Raw genomic sequence first — 22,755 nt, 5'->3', positions numbered from 1 at the left:
CAGCTAAAAAGCTCCAAGTCCTTGTTTTACTTCTCTGCTTTTGTGAATTTGTAATCCTGCTTTTTTTTAGACAAACTAGAACCACAAGTAACTGGGTAATCTCAGAACTGGCTCTACCTACATTTATGATATCAAGTTGCATTGATACACTTCATGATAGTATTTGGATATATAAATCTTAGAAACACTACTAAATTGGATTATTTTATTTATTTATTTTAAAATTTTCTTCCACCTGCTTATCATCTAAGCGGGTTACAGTAGAAAACATACATATTCAGGACATACTCAAACATATTATAATATCTGCATCCTATCCTATTCTTCCAAATATAATAGCTAAAACTAGCATAATGCTAATAAAAATGTTCATCTTTTCTTTTTAATATTTTCTCCCACAATAAAACATGGAAAAAGAATACAAATCCATAAACAATTGCAGACGTAGCAATAAATCTGCTCACAAAAACATTTTCTCCCTTTAACCCCCCCCCTTCCTTTTACCACGATAGTGGTTATTAGCGCAGGGAGCCACGCTGAATGCTCCGCGCTGCGCTGGACGCTCATAGGAACTCTCTGAGTGTCGGATGCAGCGTGGAGCCTTCAGAGTGGCTCCCTGCGCTGATATCCGCTATTGCGGTTTAGAAAAAGGGGGAGTTAGTCTCTGGGGAAATAAAGCTTTAATAAACTGGGCCCTAAATGAATGTGACTGACACAGGGATCTCTCCCATCACACCTGAAAATCCATTCTTCCCAGCAAATGGAATTATTTGACACTTAGATGGGGGGGGGGGGGGGCAATTCACACCTCTGGGCAGATACAATGTCCTTGGGTACTTTTACCAGAAAATTCTGTACCACAAAAGATTGGGAAAGAGTTTACCTGTTGTAGTGTGTGTTCTTCTGTGCAGTGTGCATGCCACAAACGGAGTTGCTAATGTGTTTTTTCCCTTTAAAAATTGCCCAGGAATAAGGTTATTCACAGAGTTCTGCACCTGCTTTTTGTGTTAGTACTCTGTGAAGAAAATTAGAAACCGTGTACACTGCACACTACATATTGCCTCCCCTGATCCAGCTCTGATCTGAGCTCAACTTTCTTGTCCCAAGAGTGAAAATACACAGGTTTCTGTTCCCTACATGCATTTTAACCAGGGAAAGGGTGTGTAACATTCAAGCGACCTATCTATGTAGCTAAACAGCTTTAGAAAAATGCTCACATAAAAACCAAAACAGTGCACTTTTCTAGGATCTTTTTTTGTTCATAAAACACACTGATGCCTAATTTATGCAAATCAATGGGTTGCAGATCCGAGAATTAATATTAACCACAGTCTGAGGTCATTGAGGTCACCTATAAAAACCTCTATATGGTTAAAAAAAAAAGTGTGCTGAAGAGTAAGAAGCTTTGGGTGTGAACGCTTTCAGCACGTTACCCATTTCCACTGATCAGTTATCCCTGTAACTCCTCTTAATATTACAAAAGCAGAAGAGCAGCTGTGAAGTCAGCCAAAAGGGGGTTAACGGCAGTCTTAAAAGGAAGCTCCTTCAGCAGCACTTCTGTTAACAGAAGCTGCAGGGACCCTGGGAATCCAGAGAGTCCAGTGTCGTTGCCAAGGACAGACGGCATGAGCAGTAGATCGCTGCCAGGCATTGATGGACCCGAGCATATTAACAATTAAGACAACCTTTTTATTGTACTGCCGCCACAGAGCCACTGAACAGGTGGTAAACCCCACGTCTGGCTAGCAGGACAGGAAAAGAGCTCTGGAAGTTGGGAGACGTGAACAGCTCCATTCATGGTATGTACAGAAGTACACAGACACCACCATGGCATCCTGATGAAATGTCCTCCAGGGAAGCAGCCGTCCTCTTCATAACCGAAAAGCAACGCAAGGTAAACTGTTTCCCAATCTTTTGTGGTGCTCTGACAAAATGCAAAATTGGTTCGTTGCACACTGGCTTTCCTTAATGTTTTAGAATGACTATATAGTACTTCGAAAGCAGTGTATAACCGTATTCTGACAGCAGAGAAGATTTTTCAAGATCATTTTCTTTTCGATGCATCAGGATACTTGTAGTTTTGTGCCGGAGAGTTTAACTATTTGGATCAAGACATGATTTCACACAAAAAATCCTTGGAATACCTGTATTCAAAATGAGCGACAGATTTACAGAGCCAGTTTGTCTATTTTCCTGACACTAGTGTACCAGGAAGACTGCCTCGAAATTGCTCTTTGTATGCCACAAAAGCCAAAGATATGCAAAACCACTATCGCTTATTTTAGTAATTGTGAAAAGGTAAAATGTTTTCAGGGAAACAGTGCAGGGGGTGTTCTCAAATATTTAAAGGCAGAGGGGAATTAGTTCATGCTTAACCTGTTTCCCTACATCTCTCAAAGTAAATTGCTATATACGGTAGTTTTGCGGAAAGAAGATTGGGAATCCTCCAAGTAAAAACACATATCTATGAAACTTTCTAGGTGGTAATGTAGGGCATGAAGGTAAAGACCCAGTATGCATCTGTAGCCAGCTCTGCAATAATGAAAATTTCCTCCAAATCACTGAATGTGGCAATTTGCATTTTCCCTTGGTGTGTAACTATGGGCTCCTTTTATCAAGCCGCACGCGACGTTTCATCACGCGTTAACCCCCGCGCTGGCCTGAAAACTAACGCCTGCTCAAGGGAGGTGTTAGCGGCTAGCGTGGCTGGCGGTTTAGCGCGCAGTATTACACGCGTTAAACCGCTAGCGCGGCTTGATAAAAGGAGCCCTATATTATTATACCCACCAGCAGTACAATTTTCTTTTGAATTCATTTGAGTGCACTCACAAATTCATTTGCACTCACAAAATCCCCCAATTTGACTATAAAGCTTGGGAGGGCTGGAGGGTGGAAATGGGCTATTATAGTAAGGAGGAAAATTTGTATATTCATCTATCTAAGATGATAAAAGAATCACTAAGCAAGACAAAGATAACTTAAATCAGGGGTGTCCTCCAACCTTTTGGCTTCCCTTGGCCACATTGGCTGAAAAATTTTTTTCTGGGGCTGCACAAACACTAACACTAGCTGATGAGCAAAAAAAAAAAAAAAGGTTGAGCAGGTCCCAAATTTTCAATCACTAATATAGAAGATGTACTATTCTAATAATAAACCTTCATTAAAGGGACACTGTGGAGAGGAACCCAAAAAAGCAGTAATACTTACCCTGACTGAGTGATCCTCCACGTGTACCGCTGACAGTGGGAGCAGCCACAGGCTTCCGCATCCCCACTCTGATGAGCAGGGAGGCGCGCTCCTGGTTCTCCCATTCACTTCTATTACAGCTACGGTGAGCCTCATCAGAGCTGAATCAGCTGTCAGCAGCGCACGTGCAGGATCATTTAATCAGGGTAAATATTACTGCTTTTTTGGACCTCCCACTATGAGCTTAGGCTCCCTCAAAATGAATATCTCCCCTGCTGTAGCTAGTAGGGTTCCCCAAACCTCACCAACTGACGGCCACCTCCTCCCCCTCCAACTTCCCAAGTTCTGCAGCTGGCAGCAATATTGCAGAGCTGCCGCCTTCCCTCCTCCCTGGCCCCCCCCCCCTTTGGCTTTCATGCATGCATGAAAGCAGGGGCAGCTTGAGGATATTGCCATTGGCTGCAAAACTTGTTGATTTTGGGTTGCCAGACTGGAGGAAGATGTCTTCAGGTGGCAGGGCTTGGGAATCCCCAATAGCTCAAGTATTTGTAAATTGCACTCAGGCGGGGAGAAACTTTGGTGCCCCATCCACTAATTTTGGACTCCAGTCCCTCTACCAAATCAGCTGTATACGACTACGCCACTGAATACAAAAATAAATGTGACGCACATATCCCAAAGCTAACATATTCCAGTTAATAAATTCAAAATAAAACAATTTTTTCTACCTTGTTGTCTGGATGTTTTGTTTTTCCATCATCTTGGTCCCAGTTTCTCTTTCTGCAACTAATTCTCTTTCCAGTATCTGCTGTCCATTTTTTTCTCCTCTTCTCTCGTTCCATTTCCTTCTTATGCCTGTCTCCAACGTACTGATTTTTCCTTTTCAGCTTTCTTAACTTTTTCTTTTCTGCCTCTGTCCACTCAAATCTTGCCTTCTTTCTCACCCTTCTTCTTTTTAAATGTTCAGCTACCTCTCAATTCTCCATCTTCTCTCAGTCTCTAGCTCTCCCATTTCCCATCTCACTCCTTTCCCAGCCTCCTAATTCCCTTCTATCTACTCTCCATTACCACATTTTTACCACTGTACTCACTGCTCTCTCACTCATCTTGTCATCTCCATTTTGACTTCATCCACATGGCTCACCACTTTCAGAATCCCCCCTCCCTCTCTCCACTGTTCAGGCTATAACTCCCTGCCCCTTTCTTTCCATCCCCTAGAATCATCTTATCCCACCTCTCTTCCCTCCTGCCCTTCCATGGTTCCCTCTCTCCTCTATCTCCATGGTTCAACATTTTGCTCCCTCTCTTTTCTGTTTTTCTTCTTCCCTCCTCCCTTGATGATGAACAATGAAATGGAGAAAAAAAAAAGAGAGATGCTGCATCTCTCTGCCTTCCATCCACAGGCCTAGCATTTCTCCCTCCCTCCCATCCCCAGATCCATCTTCTCTCCCTTTCTCTTCCCAACTGCCCCCCATCCCATCTCTCCCCCTGCCAGCCTGCCTCCCTTCCCCAGGTCCACCATTTCTTTCTTTTTCTTCCTCCACACCACCCCAGGTCCAACTTCTCTCCCTTCAGACCATTGCCCACCATTTTTCTCTCTGTCCTCTATTTCTGGTCCCATAAGCTCTTCCCCCCCCAGGCCCAATCTGGCACTTCTTTTAATAACCCCCCCACAAAAAAAAAAAAAAAGTCCAGGAGGCTTCCTTGGCCCAGCATGTTCTCCCCCTTCTCTCTGCGCCCATGCATCTCTATCTCACTCCTCTCCCACCACCATGTCCAATAATTCTCTCTCTGTCTCCGTCCCTCCTCTCTCTGCCCAACAGTTCTCTTTCTTTATCTCCCCAATTGCACCATCTCTTTCCCTCTCAGACACCCAATTCTCCCTTTCTATTATCTCCCTTACCTCTGCATCTCTTTCCCTCACTCCCTCCATTCTTCCATCTTATGGTTCATGTTCCCCTCTATCTTTCCCTTCATTCTGTGTCCTAAGTTCATGTCCTTCCCTCCTTCCTTCCATCATTTTTCCTATTTTTGTGCTCCCTCCCTCTCAAGTCTCACACCCTTCTCCCTCCCTCCCTTCTGTGTCCCGGGTGTTTACCTTCAAGCCGGCTCCCTCCTCACTGCTAGTCATTTTTTGCTGAAAGCCACAAGCAGCGCCTCCCTCTCAAGTCCCAACACACCCTTCTTCCTCCCATCTGTGCCGCAGGTGTTTACCATCCTGCCTGCTCCCTCCTCCATCTTGCTGCAGCGTTCGCTTAAAGCCACGGGCAGCGGCTTCCATGCGCCTCCTGCGGCTCATCTGGAAGCGTTCCCTCTGACGTCGCCGGGGGGGGGGGGGGTTAAATGCTTAAATGATAAAACACCAGAGTAAACCTTATTTAAAAAGTTAAAACATCTTGGAACTGCTGTCAGTGGCGTATTTACCTTTTTAGTCACAACACCTCACATGTGAAGGTTTTTTTTTTTCCTTTTTTGTTTTTAACTAAATAGCGGTAGAAGTTTCTACCATGGGCTGGCAAGGTAAGTGCGCTGATGCTCATAGAATGCCTATGAGCATCAAAGCATTTACCTCGCCAGCCCGCAGTAGAAACCTCTATCGCCGTTTAGTAAAGGGAGCCCTTAATTTTTAGGCATACAGTGATATCCAAATATGCTTCTGAGAGATCATGGTATATATGTAGTTTGCCAAGTTAATTCAAGGGGAAAGCAAAATATTAAGCGGGAGAATGTGCAAGGAGTAGCAAGTGTCTTTGAATGAAAGGCAAAACTGTTTGTTAACCTGTGGAAGATTTCATTCTCCGGATTTCCAAAAAATTAGGAGACTGAGAGGGGACATGATTGAAACATTTAAGATATTGAAGGGAATTGACTTAGTAGAGAAAGAGAGGTTGTTCACCCTCTCCAAGGTGAAGAGAACGAGAGGGCACTCGCTAAAGTTAAAAGGGGATAGATTCTGTACAAACGTAAGGAAGTTCTTCTTCACCCAGAGAGTGGTAGAAATCTGGAACGCTCTTCCAGAGACTGTTATAGGGGAAAACACCCTTCAGGGATTCAAGACAAAGTTAGACATGTTCCTGCTGAACCAGAACGTACGCAGGTAAGGCTAGTCTCAGTTAGGGCACTGGTCTTTGACCTAAGGGCCGCTGCGAGAGCGAACTGCTGGGCACATTGGACCACTGCTCTGACCCAGCAGTGGCAAATCTTATGTTCTTAACCACGTATTAGTATCATACTCTTGTCACTGTGATAACTATATCTCCTTTTTTATTGCGCCTACCACCTCTGCATCACATCAATCAAGCAAATTTTAAACTACAGCCCAGAGTCACCATGGTTGATTCCCCTCCACTCCCAGGGCAGATGCGAGTCGGCATTTAAGGAAAGCTGCACTGGTACTGCCTGTCCTATAACTAGGTGGGAGATTATCCATTTTCAGGGCTGCTGGTCCAGCAACTCTCACATAATGGAAAATTCACTAGCAAACAAAAGAATAGGTTTTCTTTTGCTTTAAGAATTCAATTTTTAAAAAAGCAGGTGGGTTGGGACCAATAACTTTATGTATCTGTTGATTTCAGGGGGACTATTTGCCTTATCTTGGTTATTTTATTTTAAAGAATGTTCTCTGCGTTCTGAAACTGCCTCTTCGATAATGCCACGACGGGTTCACTCATTTCTGAATATAAAACCCTTGGTTTTATCACAACTATTTGGATAATTTATTTTCTGAATGTTATCACCCCAGACTACAAAACATTCAGAAAAGAAATAAAGACTCTACTTTTCAATAAATTCCTGCAAACGACTTAATACCGCTCGCTCCTTCCCACTTCCCAATACCTTCCCGATTCCCCAAAGCAACCTCATCTACTATTTATCTCCTCTAGAAATTACCAGCTATCTTCTTCTTGTAATACGTTTTTTGCAATTCTTTTGTAACCCGCAAGGCAATGGCGGAATAGAAATCTCTAATGTAATGTAATAATGCAAGAGTCCCGAATAGCACAGGTTAACAAAACAAGTTATATATAACTAATTCATCATTCCCTCATACTTGTATTTTTTCCTCTGGTTTCTACAAATTCTGCTTATACTTCTAAGCAAGCTGGCTAAAGGCAAAAATTATTTAAAATTCTCTATATATCTGCAGAATATAGAGAGGGATTATTCATGATACTGAGGCATCAGAAGTCTGACAGCATGTCGCCGGCACGGCTAAATGTGTTTTGGCTCCAGTGTGTCGCTGACACGTTCAGACTTCAGCTCGGCATCCCCTTTCTTATGATTCTGAATGGTCAGACAACTAGCTGCCAGGATCAAAGTGCTGCTGAACCCTGGCTACTCACAAATATAAGCACTTTAGATTAATTTGGCAATCGAAAGCAGAACAAACCATATGTCAGCTCTTGTCAGAGTGGTTAAAGCTCAAGCTCTCACTGCAGGTGCAGGGCAAACACCACTGCTCGAGAAAAGGGCACGTGAAGTGCTCAAAGATGCACCTTGGCCCACCACCCATCAACCCCTTGGTTAATGGAGGGGGAAACCTAGTGTTGAACATTCCTTTCACTGAGCTGGTTGGCTTACAAAATGTTCTCGCTAGTATTTAGACTATGCCCTTAGGGAAAATCTTAAAAACACTTTTGGCAGCTCTCCACTATAGGCATAATCCAATTTAGTTAAACTGGTCTGGGACCGCTGTTGTCGACAGGGCCTATAAGCTCAAGAAATTCATATAAGTCTAGAATGTATGCTAGAAGATGATCATCCATGCATACACATGCAACACTTGTCAAGAGTATCTTTTTAACACAGTAAGGGGGTCATTTGTTAATAGTGTGTGCCAACACCATCCCGTACTTGCGGGCGATGCGGGCAGAACATAGCCGTGAATACCGAAAAACCGCGAATAACTTTTTGCATGTTATTTGCGGTTTTTCAGTAAAATAGACCTGAAAAAAATAATAAACCGTGAATAACCCGACCTGCAATTTGCTCCGTACAACGCCGGGAGCAGCGATTTCCTCCAGGAACCACTGGGAGCAGCGATTTCCAATGTGAAACGCCAGGTTCAGTGATGAAAATTAGGGGGCGGAGTCAGCAGCCAAAAAATCGCAAATAAGCGAATCCGCAGATACGGAAACCACGGATACGGAGGGAGAAGTGTAATATGAGTTATTTGCTGCAGGACCCTGTAAAGAAAAATTATGTCTTGCCTGATAATTTTATTTTCTTTAGTCACAACAGATGAATCCAGGTGAGACCGTTATGTCCATCCACCAGCAGACAAAGATAGAGAACCATATAGGAAACATAGAAAGATGACAGCAGAAAAGGGCCATGGCCCATCAAGTCTGCCCACTCTATTAACCCACCCAAACTACCCTCCAGGGGGTCACTCACAGGTGGCATCACCTCTACACTACCCTCGTAGAGATCCGACGTGGGCATCCCATTTTTTCTTAAAATCTTGTATGCTGCTGGCCACGATCACCTGCTCCGGGAGTTCGTTCCAATGGTCCACCACCCTTTCTGTGAAGAAGTACTTCCTGGTATCCCCATGAAATTTCCCGCCCTTGATCTTCAGCGGATGTCCTCTTGTGGCCGAGGGACCTTTGAGAAAGAAAATGTCGTCTTTCACCTCTATGCGACCAGTGATGTACTTAAATGTCTCAATTATGTCTCCCTTTTCCCTACGCTCTTCGAGAGAGTATAGCCGCAGTTTGTGCAGCCTTTCTTCGTATGAGAAATCTTTGAGCCCCAAGATCATCCTGGTGGCCATGCGTTGAACCGACTCAACTCTCAGCACATCTTTACGGTAGTGTGGCCTCCAGAATTGCACACAGTAAGCTCTCTGGTTAGATTATGAAAGCAGAAGAACAATCCTTGAAAACAAACAGATCCAAAACTCCCCCCTCACAGCTCTGAGATATGAAGTTGACAATAAGTCCATGCAACATCAGCAGAAGGCATAAGATCTATGGAAGAAAAGAGAACTGAAACAACATAAAAAAGGTGGGACTCTGGATTCATCTGCTGTGACTAAAGGAAAGAAAATTATCAGGTAAGACATAATTTTTCCTTCCTTGTTATCAGCAGTAAATGAATCCAGACAAGTGAAATGTAGCAAAAGCAGTCCTCAGAAGGGTGGGACATCAAAAGCAAGGGATAAAAGCCAAAGACCCAGAAGATGCCACCAAGCCAGCTGGCACCCAGAGAGTGGTAACCCACAAATTCAAATGATAGTCGAAGACAGAAATCCACCATCCATTGAGAGGAAAACCAAAGGCCGATAGAGAGAAATGCACAGCCAACATGGAGGCATGGACCACCAATGGTAAGAACACTGCCCCTGAGAGATCAGACCATAAATGCAAGAGGCGGAACTAAGCTGGAAGCTGTACTGAAGACAAAATAGAATAGCACCTGGCAGGCAGAATGCCCAGTCAGCCCCCAACAATGGAAGTGTGACCATGAACTCCCATGAACCATGCCCTGCAGATAGATCAAAAGCAATGTTGCACAGTCCGAGGAAAAGGGTAGGCCACAGCTCAAGAAGAAAGCCAGGCAACAGCCGTATCCCTCTGTCAGAGACAAGACTCAGGTTGAGAGTTCGAGACAAGCCCTCTACACAGCCCATACAAATTGAGGGGCAATGGGAAAAATATCAGTTATGCCATAAAAAAGGCAAAAGAATAGCCTTACAGAGGAATGGGTGCACCACCTAAAGCCAAGGGCACCCAACCACAGGGAAAACAACAGATGCCTGTGCAGTCCTTGCAGTAGGGAAAGATGTTCACCTCCAGTGAGGGGAACTGAGATCCACCAGGCCTGTGCCCGACAAGAGAAATGAAGTCATATAGACATCCCAACCTGAAGAGGAACACTGTCCTCCCATGAACAAGGTCTACACCCAGCCCCTAGTAGGCCATGCATGCAGCACCCCATGTGCAGTGGAGGGGGCACATACTGCAACCAAGGATGAGGTCCATAGGAACTTGTAGGCATAGGCCAGCCCAAAACACGGTCATAGGAGATGCTATATGCCGATATAAAGGACAAACCCTACTGACAGCAAGTGGCCAGTGTCCCAAGACAGAGAAAGTTGTGAGACAGAGTCATACCACAGCACCAGATGCAAAACTCTGCCCTACAGCCAGAGAGAGAGAGAGAATTGCACTCTGCATGTAAACAGAGGTTTCACTTCTGAAATGAACCTGCAAGCAAATATAGCTAGTGAAGGGCTGTGAATAGAGCCAGAAGCAAAACTGCACTCCCAAGCCAGAAGTGGAACAGAGCCATGCTCCATTGGCTATGCCCCACAGCATTAAATGGAACGGAGCTACACAGCCATAAATAAAGGTAGACCTCATTTTCAAAGGATGAACTGCGCTCTACATCTAGTGATGGAGCTGGCCCAACATCCAGAGTCCAGAGATGTCACTGTGCTTTACATCCAAAGATGTAGCTGTACTCTAACATCATAAAGAAAGCTGGCCAAAAATCACACTCAGAAGCAGGGTTCTACAACCAGAGAAGAAACTGCGTTCCACAGCCAGATGCAGTCTCAGAGAAGAATTGGGGGGGGGATTAAGGGCTCCTTTTACTAAGGTGCGTTAGGGCCTTAATGCGCAGAATAGCGCGCGCTAAATTGCCGTGCACGCTAGACCTTAACGCCAGCATTGAGCTGGCGTTATTCTAGAAGCGTACTGCACGGTTTAGCGAGCAGTAATTTCGTGCGTGCGCTAAAAACGCTAGCGCACCGTAGTAAAAGGAGCCCTAAGTGACTTGCCCAGGGTCGCAAGGAGCAGCGTGGGTTTGAACCCATAACCTTAGGCTGCTGAGGCTGTAGCTTTTAACCACTGCGCCACAATCTCCCCTGCACTCCCTGTGAATCACAGGAAAGTAGTTTTGCACAGCTTAGAGAAGAAATATGACTTTTATTGGCAAAGAATGAAATATAATTTTGTTTTCTTAATACATTTTTGTCTGGTATTTATACTGGCTTTACTGCATTGCATTGGGCAAAGTTGTCCTGCAAAGAACATTCTGACTTGTGTCTTCAACGGTTGGTTTCCTACCCTACCCAGCCTTCTCTTGAACACAGCAAAATCTTCAGTTGATAGTCATAGTCTTAACTCAGATCCCCAGCTTAGAAAGAAAAGTCCATTCTGGGCCATCCTCTCCCAAGGGAACACAACTGAGCTACTTAGTCAGCCAAATATTCATTACAAAACCCATTTCCCATAAGAGTCCCATTATAAGCCTAGATATTCCCATGGGGAAAGGGGGTAGGGTTACAAAACAGTATTAAAAACAAAGAATATTTTTATTTTCCTTCAGAAATTTATTGGCGCTCAGTTTGTGACCATCTTCTCTCTTCTTGGGTCTCAGGGGTTGAGTTGGCACTAGCAAGCCAAAACTCCTCAGAAAAAGGTTAGGCCAGTACCGACAATTTAAAGGCCAGAATTAGAGAATGACACAGGGACAAATTTGTCCCCATCCCTGCAGGAACTCAATTTCCCGTCCCGTTCCTGTGAGTTTTGTCCCTGTCCCTACCTCATTCCTGTAAGCTCTGCCTTAACTGCATAGACCTCGAGCACTTATGATTTTAAAGGGTTTGAGGCGTGTGCAGATTAGGACGGAGCTTAGGCATTGGTGGAATGAGGCATTATGACATCACAAGCTGAGCTCTAGAATGTTGCTACTTATGATTTTAAAGTGTTTGAGGCTTGTGCAGATGAGGACGGAGCTTAGGCATTGGTGGAATGAGGCATTATGACATCACAAGCTGAGCTCTAGAATGTTGCTACTTATGATTTTAAAGTGTTTGAGGCTTGTGCAGATGAGCACGGAGCTTAGGCATTGGTGGAATGAGGCATTATGACATCACAAGCTGAGCTCTAGAATGTTGCTACTTATGATTTCAAAGTGTTTGAGGCTTGTGCAGATGAGGACGGAGCTTAGGCATTGGTGGAATAAGATATTATGACATCACAATCCGAGCTCTAGAATGTTGCTACTTATGATTAAAGTATTTGAGACTTGTGCAGATGAGGACGGAGCTTAGGCATTGGTGGAATGAGGCATTATGACATCACAATCTGAGTTCTAGAATGTTGCTACTTAGGATTTTAAAGTGTTTGAGGTTGTGCAGATGAGGACAGAGCTTAGGCATTGGTGGAATGAGGCATTATGACATCAAAATCTGAGCTCTAGAATGTTGCTACTTATGATTTTAAAGTGTTTGAGGCTGTGCAGATGAGGACGGAGCTTAGGCATTGGTGGAATGAGGCATTATGACATCACAATCTGAGTTCTAGAATGTTGCTACTTAGGATTTTAAAGTGTTTGAGGTTGTGCAGATGAGGACAGAGCTTAGGCATTGGTGGAATGAGGCATTATGACATCAAAATCTGAGCTCTAGAATGTTGCTACTTAGGATTTTAAAGTGTTTGAGGTTGTGCAGATGAGGACGGAGCTTAGGCATTGGGGGAGAGTGTGGCGCAGTGGTTAAAGTTACAGCCTCAACACCCTGGGGCTGTGGGTTCAAACCCACGCTGCTCCTTGCGACCCTGGGCAAGTCACTTAATCCCCCCATTGCCTTATGTACATTAGCTAGATCGTGAGCCCGCCGGGACAGACAGGGAAAAATGCTTGAGTACCTGAATAAATTCATATAAAACCATTCTGAGCTCTCCTGGAAGAACGGTATAGAAAATTGAATAAAATAAAAAAATAAAAATCATCATAATCTGAGCTCTAGAATATTGCTATTTATGATTTTAAAGCGTTTGAGGCTTGTGCAGATGAGGATGGAGCTTGCAGGAACGGGGCCGAGCACAGGAAAATGAGTTCCCATGGGGACGGGGAAAAATTTGTCCCTGTGTCACACTCTTGCCAGAATCTGTCTGGGAAAACCAAGGAGGGGTGGGCAGTGACCTCAGTGGTTTTAATAAACTAAACTAAAACTTGGATTTGTAGACAGGATCATCACCAAAAGAGGAGCTTGACTTGATTAACAATAATTAGAAAGAAAAACATAAGGTAATACAACAACAGCAACAACAAAAAAATTAATGTGTGATTTCCAAAATAATTTGCAAACAATATTGTTTTTAAAGTTTTGCAAAAGGATTGAAAGGAGCCTTTAAAGTGAAAGGTATTCCATTCCATAATTCTGTCAATTGAAAAATAAAAGATTGGCTAATTGTTGCAAGATTTGGGGTTAAAATGAGGAGGTGCTAATTAGCTGTGGATACTTGTATAGTTTTCTGCATGGATTGATGGAGCACCAAAGAGGAAGAAGAAACCTTCTCTCCCCCGTACCCCTCCTCGCAGCAGCAGCGTTACCAGTTTAAAGTGGCATACATCCTGCATACAATTGTCAGCGCGCCAATGTCTGGCACGCTTTAGTTATGGAACCAAAAGAACGTCAATTCACATAGGAAAGAAAGGGACCAATCATAAAAGACGCTGCACCACGCAACCACGTATCAGTAAATCAATACAGAAATCATTCGCAGTTATGAGAAACTTAAGACAAAGTTCAAAAATTATTCGATAGAACACAATTCCGGCTCTTAGTACAATCCCTAGTCCTTTGGTGCTCCATCAATCTATGCAGAAAACTATACAAGTTTTCACAGCTAATTAGCACCTCCTCATTTTTACCCCAAATCTTGCAACAATTAGCCAATCTTTTATTTTTCAATTGACAGAATTCTGGTTCCGTAACTAAAGCGTGCCAGACACTGGCGCGCTAACAAAGACGCGCCGACAATTGTGTGCAGGATGTATGCCACTTTAAACTGGTAACGTTGCTGCTGCGAGGAGGGGTACGGGGGGGGGAGAAGGTTACTTTGGGTCCCTCGGTTGGTAATAAGGTTGTATATACCATTAGAGTTTGAAATAAACAGTGCCTGCATCTTGTACATAGTCTGCAGTTGTTTTTGGTTTTTGGTTTTCGCTTGGTTTTGCTGCAGTTCCTGTTGGATTTTTCTCTTGTTTGTGGTCCCTTTTAGACTACTGCAACATTCTCTACCTCCCTTTCCCAGCAACAATGATAACACAACTACAAACAATCCAAAACACAGCACTGAGACTTATCTTTTCATTGAGGTAACGAAAATGCATTCACGTGACTTATATTGAAAACGCAAAGAGTCAAGGGAATCATACTGAACACGCGTTGACGTGATCATGTGTTAACGTGCTGTACGTGCGCGTGTCCTTCGTTTGCCAAGCGGCATCTAGTGGCGCGCTGAATTGTCTTTGCGCTCAGTTATCTTGCGCTAAATTGTCATTGCGCTCAATTGTCTTGCGCGGAGATATAGTTGCGCATAATTGTCTTTAGCGCAATTGTCTGTGAGCGCCACTGTCATTGCGCCAAGTTGTCTGCGCGTTTTTTGACGGCGCGCGATTGTCTTGCGCGCTTTTGACCTGTCACCAACACGACCACATCACAGAGGCATACCTCAACTCACACTGGCTTCCAATTCCGGCAAGAATACTATTTAAATTCTACTGTCTACTATTTAAAACCTTAAATGGCCCAACCTACCTGAACAACCATCTCATCCAATCTACATCAACTAGACATAGGAAAATCCACATTCCATTCACGCACCCCCCAATCAAAGAAGTCAAACGGAAAAAACTATATTATGGCCTCCTAGCCACACAAACAGCAAAACTCGACAACCAAATCTCCAATCTACTAATTATGACCCCAGACTACAAAACGTTAAGAAAAGAAGTAAAGACTCTACTCTTCAAGAAATTCCTGCAAACGACTTAATACCGCTAGCTCCTTCCCACTTCCCAAAGCAACCTCATCTACTTCTCATCTCCTCTAGAAATTACCAGACATCTTCTTCTTGCAATATGTTTTTTTTTTTGTAATTCTTTTGTAATCTGCCTTGAACCGCAAGGCAATGGCGGAATAGAAATCTCTAATGTAATGTAATGTAAAAGATAAACAGACAATCTCACAAAGCAGAATGTTAACTATCCCTGCAGTCTGAAACTCATCTTCACTTCTTAAAGAACCAAATTGCATCCAAATTTAATCAAGCTCTTTATGCTATGCCAGTACACAGAACTAATCTGCAAAAAAAACATTCAGGTGATCGACTTCATATAGAGATTTGGAGACCTGATGTCTATAAAGGTATTCTAACACAGTGTTCTTCAACCACCGGTCCATGGACCAGTGCCGGTCCACAGAAATTTCCTGCCGGTCCACAGGGCCAGCACGTGCATCAGGCCCAAAACAGTGTTCTTCAACCGCCGGTCCACGGTGCGATCGATGCGGCGTTATCTTCGAGCCAGCTCCCTCTTCCTAACTGATTCAGTGCACAAAGCCACGGGCAGTGGCTCCTACGGGCATCCTGCGCCTGAACCAGAAGCCTTCTCTCTGACGTTGCAACGTCAGAGGGAAGGCTTCCAGATGAGGCACGGGACGTGCAAGGTGCAATTAGTACTATTATGGGAGCGGGGTCTTGGGTGGTGATTGGGTAGAGATGGGCAGGGTCTGGCCCACGACTTAGCCCCGTGTTCTTCAACTGCCGGTCCACAGAATAATTCTTTTATTTCTGCCGGTCCATAGGTGTAAAAAGGTTGAAAAACACTGTTCTAACACACAGAAACAATTGTTTCCACAACAGATAAACTCAATGGATAACATTAAACCTGAAGTAGAAACATAGAAACATAGAAGATGACGGCAGAAAAGGGCTACAGCCCATCAAGTCTGCCCACTCTGCTTACCCACCCCCTGTCTATGCCCTAATGACCCAATTTCCTTATCTTGACCCTCGTAGGGATCCCACATGGGTATCCCATTTATTCTTAAAGTCTGGAACGCTGTCTGCCTCGATCACCTGCACTGGAAGCTTGTTCCAATGATCAACCACTCTCTCTGTGAAGAAATACTTTCTGGTGTCGCCATGAAATTTTCCGCCCCTGAGTTTGAGCGGGTGCCCTCTTGTGGCCGAGGGTCCCTTGAGAAAGAAAATATCATCTTCCACTTCGACACGTCCCGTGAGGTACTTAAATGCTTTGATCATGTCTCCCCTCTCCCTACGTTCCTCGAGAGTGTAGAGCTGCAATTACGGAGCCTATTACGGAGGAAATTATTAATGTGGGCTACCATTAAAATGGGTTATTTTACAACTAATTTGTGCTAGTATAGCAGAGGTCCCATTTTATGCATTGAGACCTAGGGCTCTTTTTACTAAGCTGCTTTAGGGCATTAACGCGCTGAATTGCCGCATGCGTTAGACCAGGGGTGTCCAACCTGCGGCCCGAGGGCCACATGCGGCCCCGTGAAGTATTTTGTGCGGCCCCGGTCGAGGGCGATGCAGTGTTTTCCTCTGCTGCCCCCGGGTGTTTACCGTCTTGCCAGCTCCCTCCTCTGTCTTGCTGCAGTGTTTGCGCAGCCACAGAAACATTTTTTTCGGCTAATGCGGCCCAGGGAAGCCAAAAGGTTGGACACCCCTGAGTTAGACCTTAACGCCAGCATTGAGCTGGCGTTAGTTCTAGCCACGTAGCATATCCTGCGTGCGCTAAAAACGATAGCGCACCTTCGTAAAAGGAGCCCCTAGTTACTAAAAACTGAGGTTAATAGATAGTTAAATTTAACACATTTTAAATGATAGCCCACCATTGATAACTTCCCCCTTCTAGAAATTAAAATACCGTATTTTCTCGCTTATAACGCGCACGTTATATGTGGTTTTTACGTACCGCGCATACCTTTGCGCGGTATACGCGTGAGCGCGTTGTACAAAATTTTTTTTACATAGTTCCCCCCCCCCGACGTCCGATTCACCCCCCCCGCAGGACCACTCGCACTCCCACCCCGAAGGACCGCTCGCACGCACTCCCACCCGCACCCGCACCCCCACCCTGAAGGACCGCTCGCACCCCCACAGCCTCCCGACCCCCCCCATCATGTAGAAGCTCCTACAGGTGTCCTGCTGCTTTCTCTTGGTGGTCCCGACACCCGACACGATCAGGGCAAGAGGGAGCTCAAGCCCTCTTGCCCCAGCCAACCGCGACACCCCGACACGATCGGGGCAAGAGGGAGCTCAAGCCCTCTTGCCCCCCCGACTCCCCGACAATATCGGGCCAGGAGGGAGCCCAAGTCCTCCTGGCCCTGGCGACCCCCCCCCCCCCCCCCCCGCTAGTTGTTCGGGCCAGGAGGGAGCCCAAACCCTCCTGGCCACGGCGACCCCCTACCCCCACCCGCACTACATTACGGGCAGGAGGGATCCCAGGCCCTTCTGCCCTTGACGCAAACCCCCCTCTACCCCCCCAAGAACCTCCGACCGCCCCCCCAGCCGACCCACGACCCCCCTGGCCGACCCCCACGACACCCCCACCCCCCTTCTCCATACCTTTGTGTAGTTGGCCGGACAGACGGGAGTCAAACTCGCCTGTCCGGCAGGCAGCCAACGACGGAATGAGGCACATGGGCCCAACTCGACTATGTGCCCAAGGCCCCGCCCCCAGGAGGGACCTAAGGCTCCCGGGCCTATTCTGATTGGCCCAGGTGCCTTAGGCCCCACCAGTAGGCGGAGCTTTGGGACGGATGGGCCAATCCGGCCTCATTCCTTCGTTGGCTGCCTGCCGGACAGGCGGGTTTGGCTCCCGTCTGTCCAGCCAACTACACAAAGGTACGGGGAAGGGGGGTGGGGGTGGAAAGGGAGAAGGAGGGAGATGCTGGATCCAGGAGCAGAATGGAGTGATGGAGAGATGCCTGGAAATGGGAGTGAGGGAAGAGAGTGGGAGAGTGCAGCAGGAAAAAGAAAGGGAGATATCAGACTACATGGGTGGTGAGGAGATGCTGGGCTATAAGAGTGGAGGAAGGATGATGATGAAAATGGTAGAACCTCGAGGGGGAGGTGAGGGTGGCAAGGAAATGGATAAGAGGATAGATATAACAAAGGGTAGAAATATGGTAATGGAGGTACATTGAAGATGAAAGGGAATGGAGGGCTGAGGAAGGAATGAGATGGGAATGGGAGAGAAGATGGAAATTTGATAGGTAGCTGAAAAGTGGAAAAGAGGAGAAGGGTAAGAAAGAAGCAGAAAAGAGCTAAAAAGGAATGATCAATATGTCAGAGGCAGGTGTAGTGAGGGAATAGACAGGAGAGAGTGGATGGCAGTCACTTGAAGGAGAATTAGTAGACGACAGGAAAGCAGAAAAAAGAAACTGGAACTAACATGATGGTAAAATAAAACACCTACACAACAAAGGTAGAAGTAAAACATTTTATTTTAACTGTTTAAATTGAATATGGATAATAATTTAAAAAAATATTGTTTAAATTTTGACAAATAAATTTGCATAATTTGCTAATTGTGTGTGCAGAACTTTGAAATTTTTTGCACAGAATTCTGCCAGGTGTAAACAAAGAGGTAGAAAAGGGTGAAAGGGAGAAATCTTGCATATGGTGGAGGGGAGGGAGACATGCATGGATAAGAGAGAGAGAAATGTTGGACATAGGGTGGAAAGCAGGGAGAGAGAAAGAAAAGTTGCGCATGATAATGGAGGGCAGGAAGGGAGAGATGCTGCCTGGAGGAGAATAGAGAGGTTTGACCCAGGGCACAGGGCAGGGAGAGTGAGAGAGAGTAGACAGCGGGAAAGAAATAAAAATGATGGATATGGCAGTAGAAGGGAAGGTACAGAGATGAAAGATGAATGGTGAGCATGGGGGAAAGAAAAAAACGTCAAATGGGCAGGAGACCCTGGTGAGCAAGTTAACAGAAGACAACCAGACAACAAAAAGTAGAAAAATAATTTTATTTTCTAATTTGTGATTACAATATATCAGATTTGAAACGTGTATCCTGCCAGGTGTTAGCGAGCATAAATAAGGACCTAACAGAGAGGAAAAGTCATTTTTGTTTTGTTTACACCGTAGCACCGGTGTGGGGGTGGGGTGGGTGAAGAGGCTACAAAAATAAACATGCCAGGCCATCAAAAAAATAAATAAATAAATAAATCACCCGATTGTATGAGAAAAGTGAATCAAATCGAAAAATCAATTCAATAGGCCAAATCGAATCAAGTCAAAATTTGTTTCCCTGAATCAGGCAGTACTAATGTGTACCTGTTTACGCAGGAAGTTCAAACACATCAGCTGGAACAAATGACACCAGTTAAATAATAAAATGTTTTTGTTTTTTTTCCAAAATGTAATTACAGGTTGAAGAACGAGTAGGACAAGCATGCAGCAACTCTTCAAGAGAAGGGAACAGAGCATATGAAATTTTGTCACACTTGAAACTTCAAAGCAGTAGAAGACGACAGATTAGGATTTTGTAGCACCGTTTGAGAGACAGGATAAATTCAGGAGTGGCAGCGATACTAACGGATGTGGCTGTATATTATAGCACTGGATAGAACTAATTCCTGAGGAGGACGAATATCTGTTATATATACTGAAAACTATAAGATGATTATTAGATGCTCAAAGAGCAGTGCACTGGAAGAAAATGCTTTGCTCGGCAAAGAAACTAAAACCACATTTAACTGTATGAAAATTATTCACAGGCCCATAGATAACACAACAAGCCTGCGACGTGCCACCTGAGAGGAGCATCTTCAAAACACTGGTTTGGCTTCTCTGTGCTTTTCCGCATTGAATGATAGCACAAAATCTCTCAGGACCTCCAGTTATTTTTTTTCAATTTCATGCTACAAGCTTTTTTGAGGTTGTTGTTATTTTAATGCACTTATCTAATATTGAAAACAATCAAAGAATTAATAAAGGAAAGACAGTAAATCCACAAAGTAGAACAAACCCCACACAACATTTTGGCATTGTAAATATCCACGCCAACTTTAAACAGCTGTGCCTTTTACAATGGAGGTTTACACAAGGACAGCACCAGCTGCTCAGTGCAACATCACCTGTTTTGACCTCAACGGATCCAAGCTGTGCAATGAAAGCAGCCCATTAGGCCTGGTTGACAGGTCGGATGAACAGCAGCGTTATATCATTAGTCTCTTCCTATCATGTGTCTATACCATTTTACTCTTCCCAGTTGGCTTTTTAGGAAATATTTTGATTCTGGTTGTGAACATTAGCTTCCGTGAAAAGATGACCATCCCGGACCTATACTTCATCAATCTTGCAGCTGCCGACCTCATTCTTGTTGCCGACTCCCTCATCGAAGTCTTTAACTTGAACGAGAAGTATTACGACATAACCATCCTCTGCACGTTCATGTCTTTGTTCCTACAGATCAATATGTACAGCAGTGTTTTCTTTCTCACGTGGATGAGCTTTGACCGGTATATTGCACTTGCGCGGGTGCTGAAGTCCAACCTCTTCCGGACTATGGATCACGCCCGCATCAGCTGTGGCCTCATCTGGATGGCCTCCATCTCGGCTACGCTGGTGCCCTTCACTGCCGTACAGCTCCAACACACTGAAGACACCTACTTCTGCTTTGCCAATGTTCGAGAGATTCAGTGGGTAGAAATAACCCTGGGGTTCATCATCCCCTTTATGATTATTGGACTTTGTTATTCATTAATCATTCGAGTCCTTAGGAAGGCTCACAAGCATAAGAGCCTTCGGCCTCGCCGACAGAAAGCCCTGAGGATGATAGTGGTGGTGGTCCTTGTCTTCTTCATTTGCTGGCTACCTGAAAACGTCTTCATCAGCATTGGTCTCCTTCAAAGAAATCCAGACAATAGTTCCAACAGTTCATCTTTTATACATGACCATCCCCTAACTAGGCACATCGTGAACTTGGCAGCGTTTTCCAACAGCTGTTTGAATCCCATCATATACAGCTTTTTGGGGGAAACCTTTAGAGAAAAGTTTCGGCTGTATTTTAGACAGAAGAGGAGCATGTCTGCTTTAAATCAGTTCTGCCATGTCTCTATGAAATCATTTATTCCTGACAATTCAGAGCACTCTGAAGTTAAATATAACAGCGAGGTCTAAAGATTTTAAAGATGCTGCCGAGAGGTGGGACTTTTATAAATACGAAAGAGAAAATATTTCTGCTAAAGAAACGTTATAACTACAGTATAATATTTTGGGATATTTATGTCAATATGCAAAAGGTGGCTGGGTTTATTTTGGTTATTTACTTCAAGTGAATTAAAACGGATTGACAAGGCATGCATTTAAGGTCTGACTCCCAAATTCTGTATATGGCATCTTTTGTACGCACAAATTGGTGCGCACATCCAATTTGCATACACAACTTGTTTAACAAGCCCACTTGGCACCGATGATTGACAATTAACACTTCATAACTGATGGTAATTGGCGTTAGTTAGAAGTTGCATGCCCAACTTGGTAGGCGTATGCTATAAAGTAGAGAATGACACGGTGACAAAATTCATCACCGTTCCTGTCCTCGCGGATAACCGCGGGAAATAATCTCATGTCATTTTCTAGTGTCTATTTCAACCTCGGTCCTTCTACACCAGCATTCTTCAAAGCAAAGCTTGTGGGTCAGTGGTTGTGGCCATTCATACTCTGATTCTTATGTGAGCCAAGGATAATGAAGCCATTGTGACATCACTGATGTGATTGGCTCTTAGGCACTGGTGGAATGAGGCATTATGACATCACAATATCTGCTCTGGATACCAGAGACTGTCATTCTGTAGTGTCTATTTCAACCTCAGTCCTTCTACACCAGCATTCTTCAAAGCAAAGCTTGCGGGTCAGTGGTTGTGGCCATTCATACTCTGATTCTTCCCTCTCTCCTTAAAGAATGACATGAAGATGGTTTCCCGTGGTTATCCGCGGGGACGGGAGCGGTGATGAATTTTGTCACCGTGTCATTCTCTACTATAAAGCTCCAATTCTAGTGTGCAAATCTGAAAATGAGGTGTGGCCAGGGGAGGAGCATGGGCAAAGAGTGGGTGTTCCTAAAATTTATACATACTGTTATAAAATATGCCCGATGTGCGCACAAGTTAGGTGCAAGTATTCAGGCTTGGTTTTCCTTCTAAATGGGTGCACCTAAAAGTTATGCCATGAGCTGGCGCTTAGCACGATTCTATAAGGTGCAGGTGCTTTTTTAGAATCAAGCTAAGCGCTGTTCTAGTCAGCGCTGACTTTTGGGTGCTATATATAGAATTTGGCTCCGAGGCCCAGATTCTATAAACAGCGCCATTATCAGCGGATGCCTTAAGGCCGCTGATCAGGTGTCAATCGCACGGCAGCACCGTTTATAGAATCGCAGCGTTGAAAAGGTAGGCGCCGGAAATGTAGGCCAGGGTTTTCAAGGCCTACATTTCACGTGAATCGTGCCGATGGAGGCACCTTATGATGCCTAATGCCACTTCCAACGTTAGCCACGCCTACAGTGGCGTTAGGCATCATAAATCTAATCTAATCTTCTGTTTGTGAGTCACCCAAACCTACAAGCTCTGGGCGACTGAAGAGTAAACAGGGAGGGAAAGGGGACATGGCGACACCAGGAAATATTTCTTCACCGAAAGAGTGGTTGATCATTGGAATGAGCTTCCAGTACAGGTGATCGAGGCCAGCAGCGTGCCAGATTTTAAGAATAAAGGGGATGCACATGTTG

The 22,755-nt window shown here is 44.7% G+C and overlaps 2 protein-coding genes across 3 annotated transcripts in view; one reads left to right on the top strand and one right to left on the bottom strand.

The window, feature by feature from the left end:
- The window catches only part of C11H7orf50 (chromosome 11 C7orf50 homolog), a 293,434-nt gene that overhangs the window by 209,045 nt on the left and 61,634 nt on the right, over nucleotides 1-22,755 (bottom strand). The gene's annotated exons all lie outside the window — the stretch shown is intronic.
- On the top strand, nucleotides 1,812-21,240 carry GPER1 (G protein-coupled estrogen receptor 1). Its single transcript, XM_033914806.1, has 2 exons — nucleotides 1,812-1,894; nucleotides 19,397-21,240. The coding sequence occupies exon 2, from the start codon at nucleotides 20,058-20,060 to the stop codon at nucleotides 21,147-21,149; it is 1,092 nt and encodes a 363-aa protein (XP_033770697.1). The 5' UTR covers nucleotides 1,812-1,894; nucleotides 19,397-20,057; the 3' UTR covers nucleotides 21,150-21,240.

Source organism: Geotrypetes seraphini, chromosome 11 (genome assembly GCF_902459505.1).
Source record: "Geotrypetes seraphini chromosome 11, aGeoSer1.1, whole genome shotgun sequence".
NCBI classification, from domain to species: Eukaryota; Metazoa; Chordata; class Amphibia; order Gymnophiona; family Dermophiidae; genus Geotrypetes; species Geotrypetes seraphini.
Note: the sequence above shows the minus strand (reverse complement) of the source record. Positions and strands in the feature narration are given on the sequence as shown.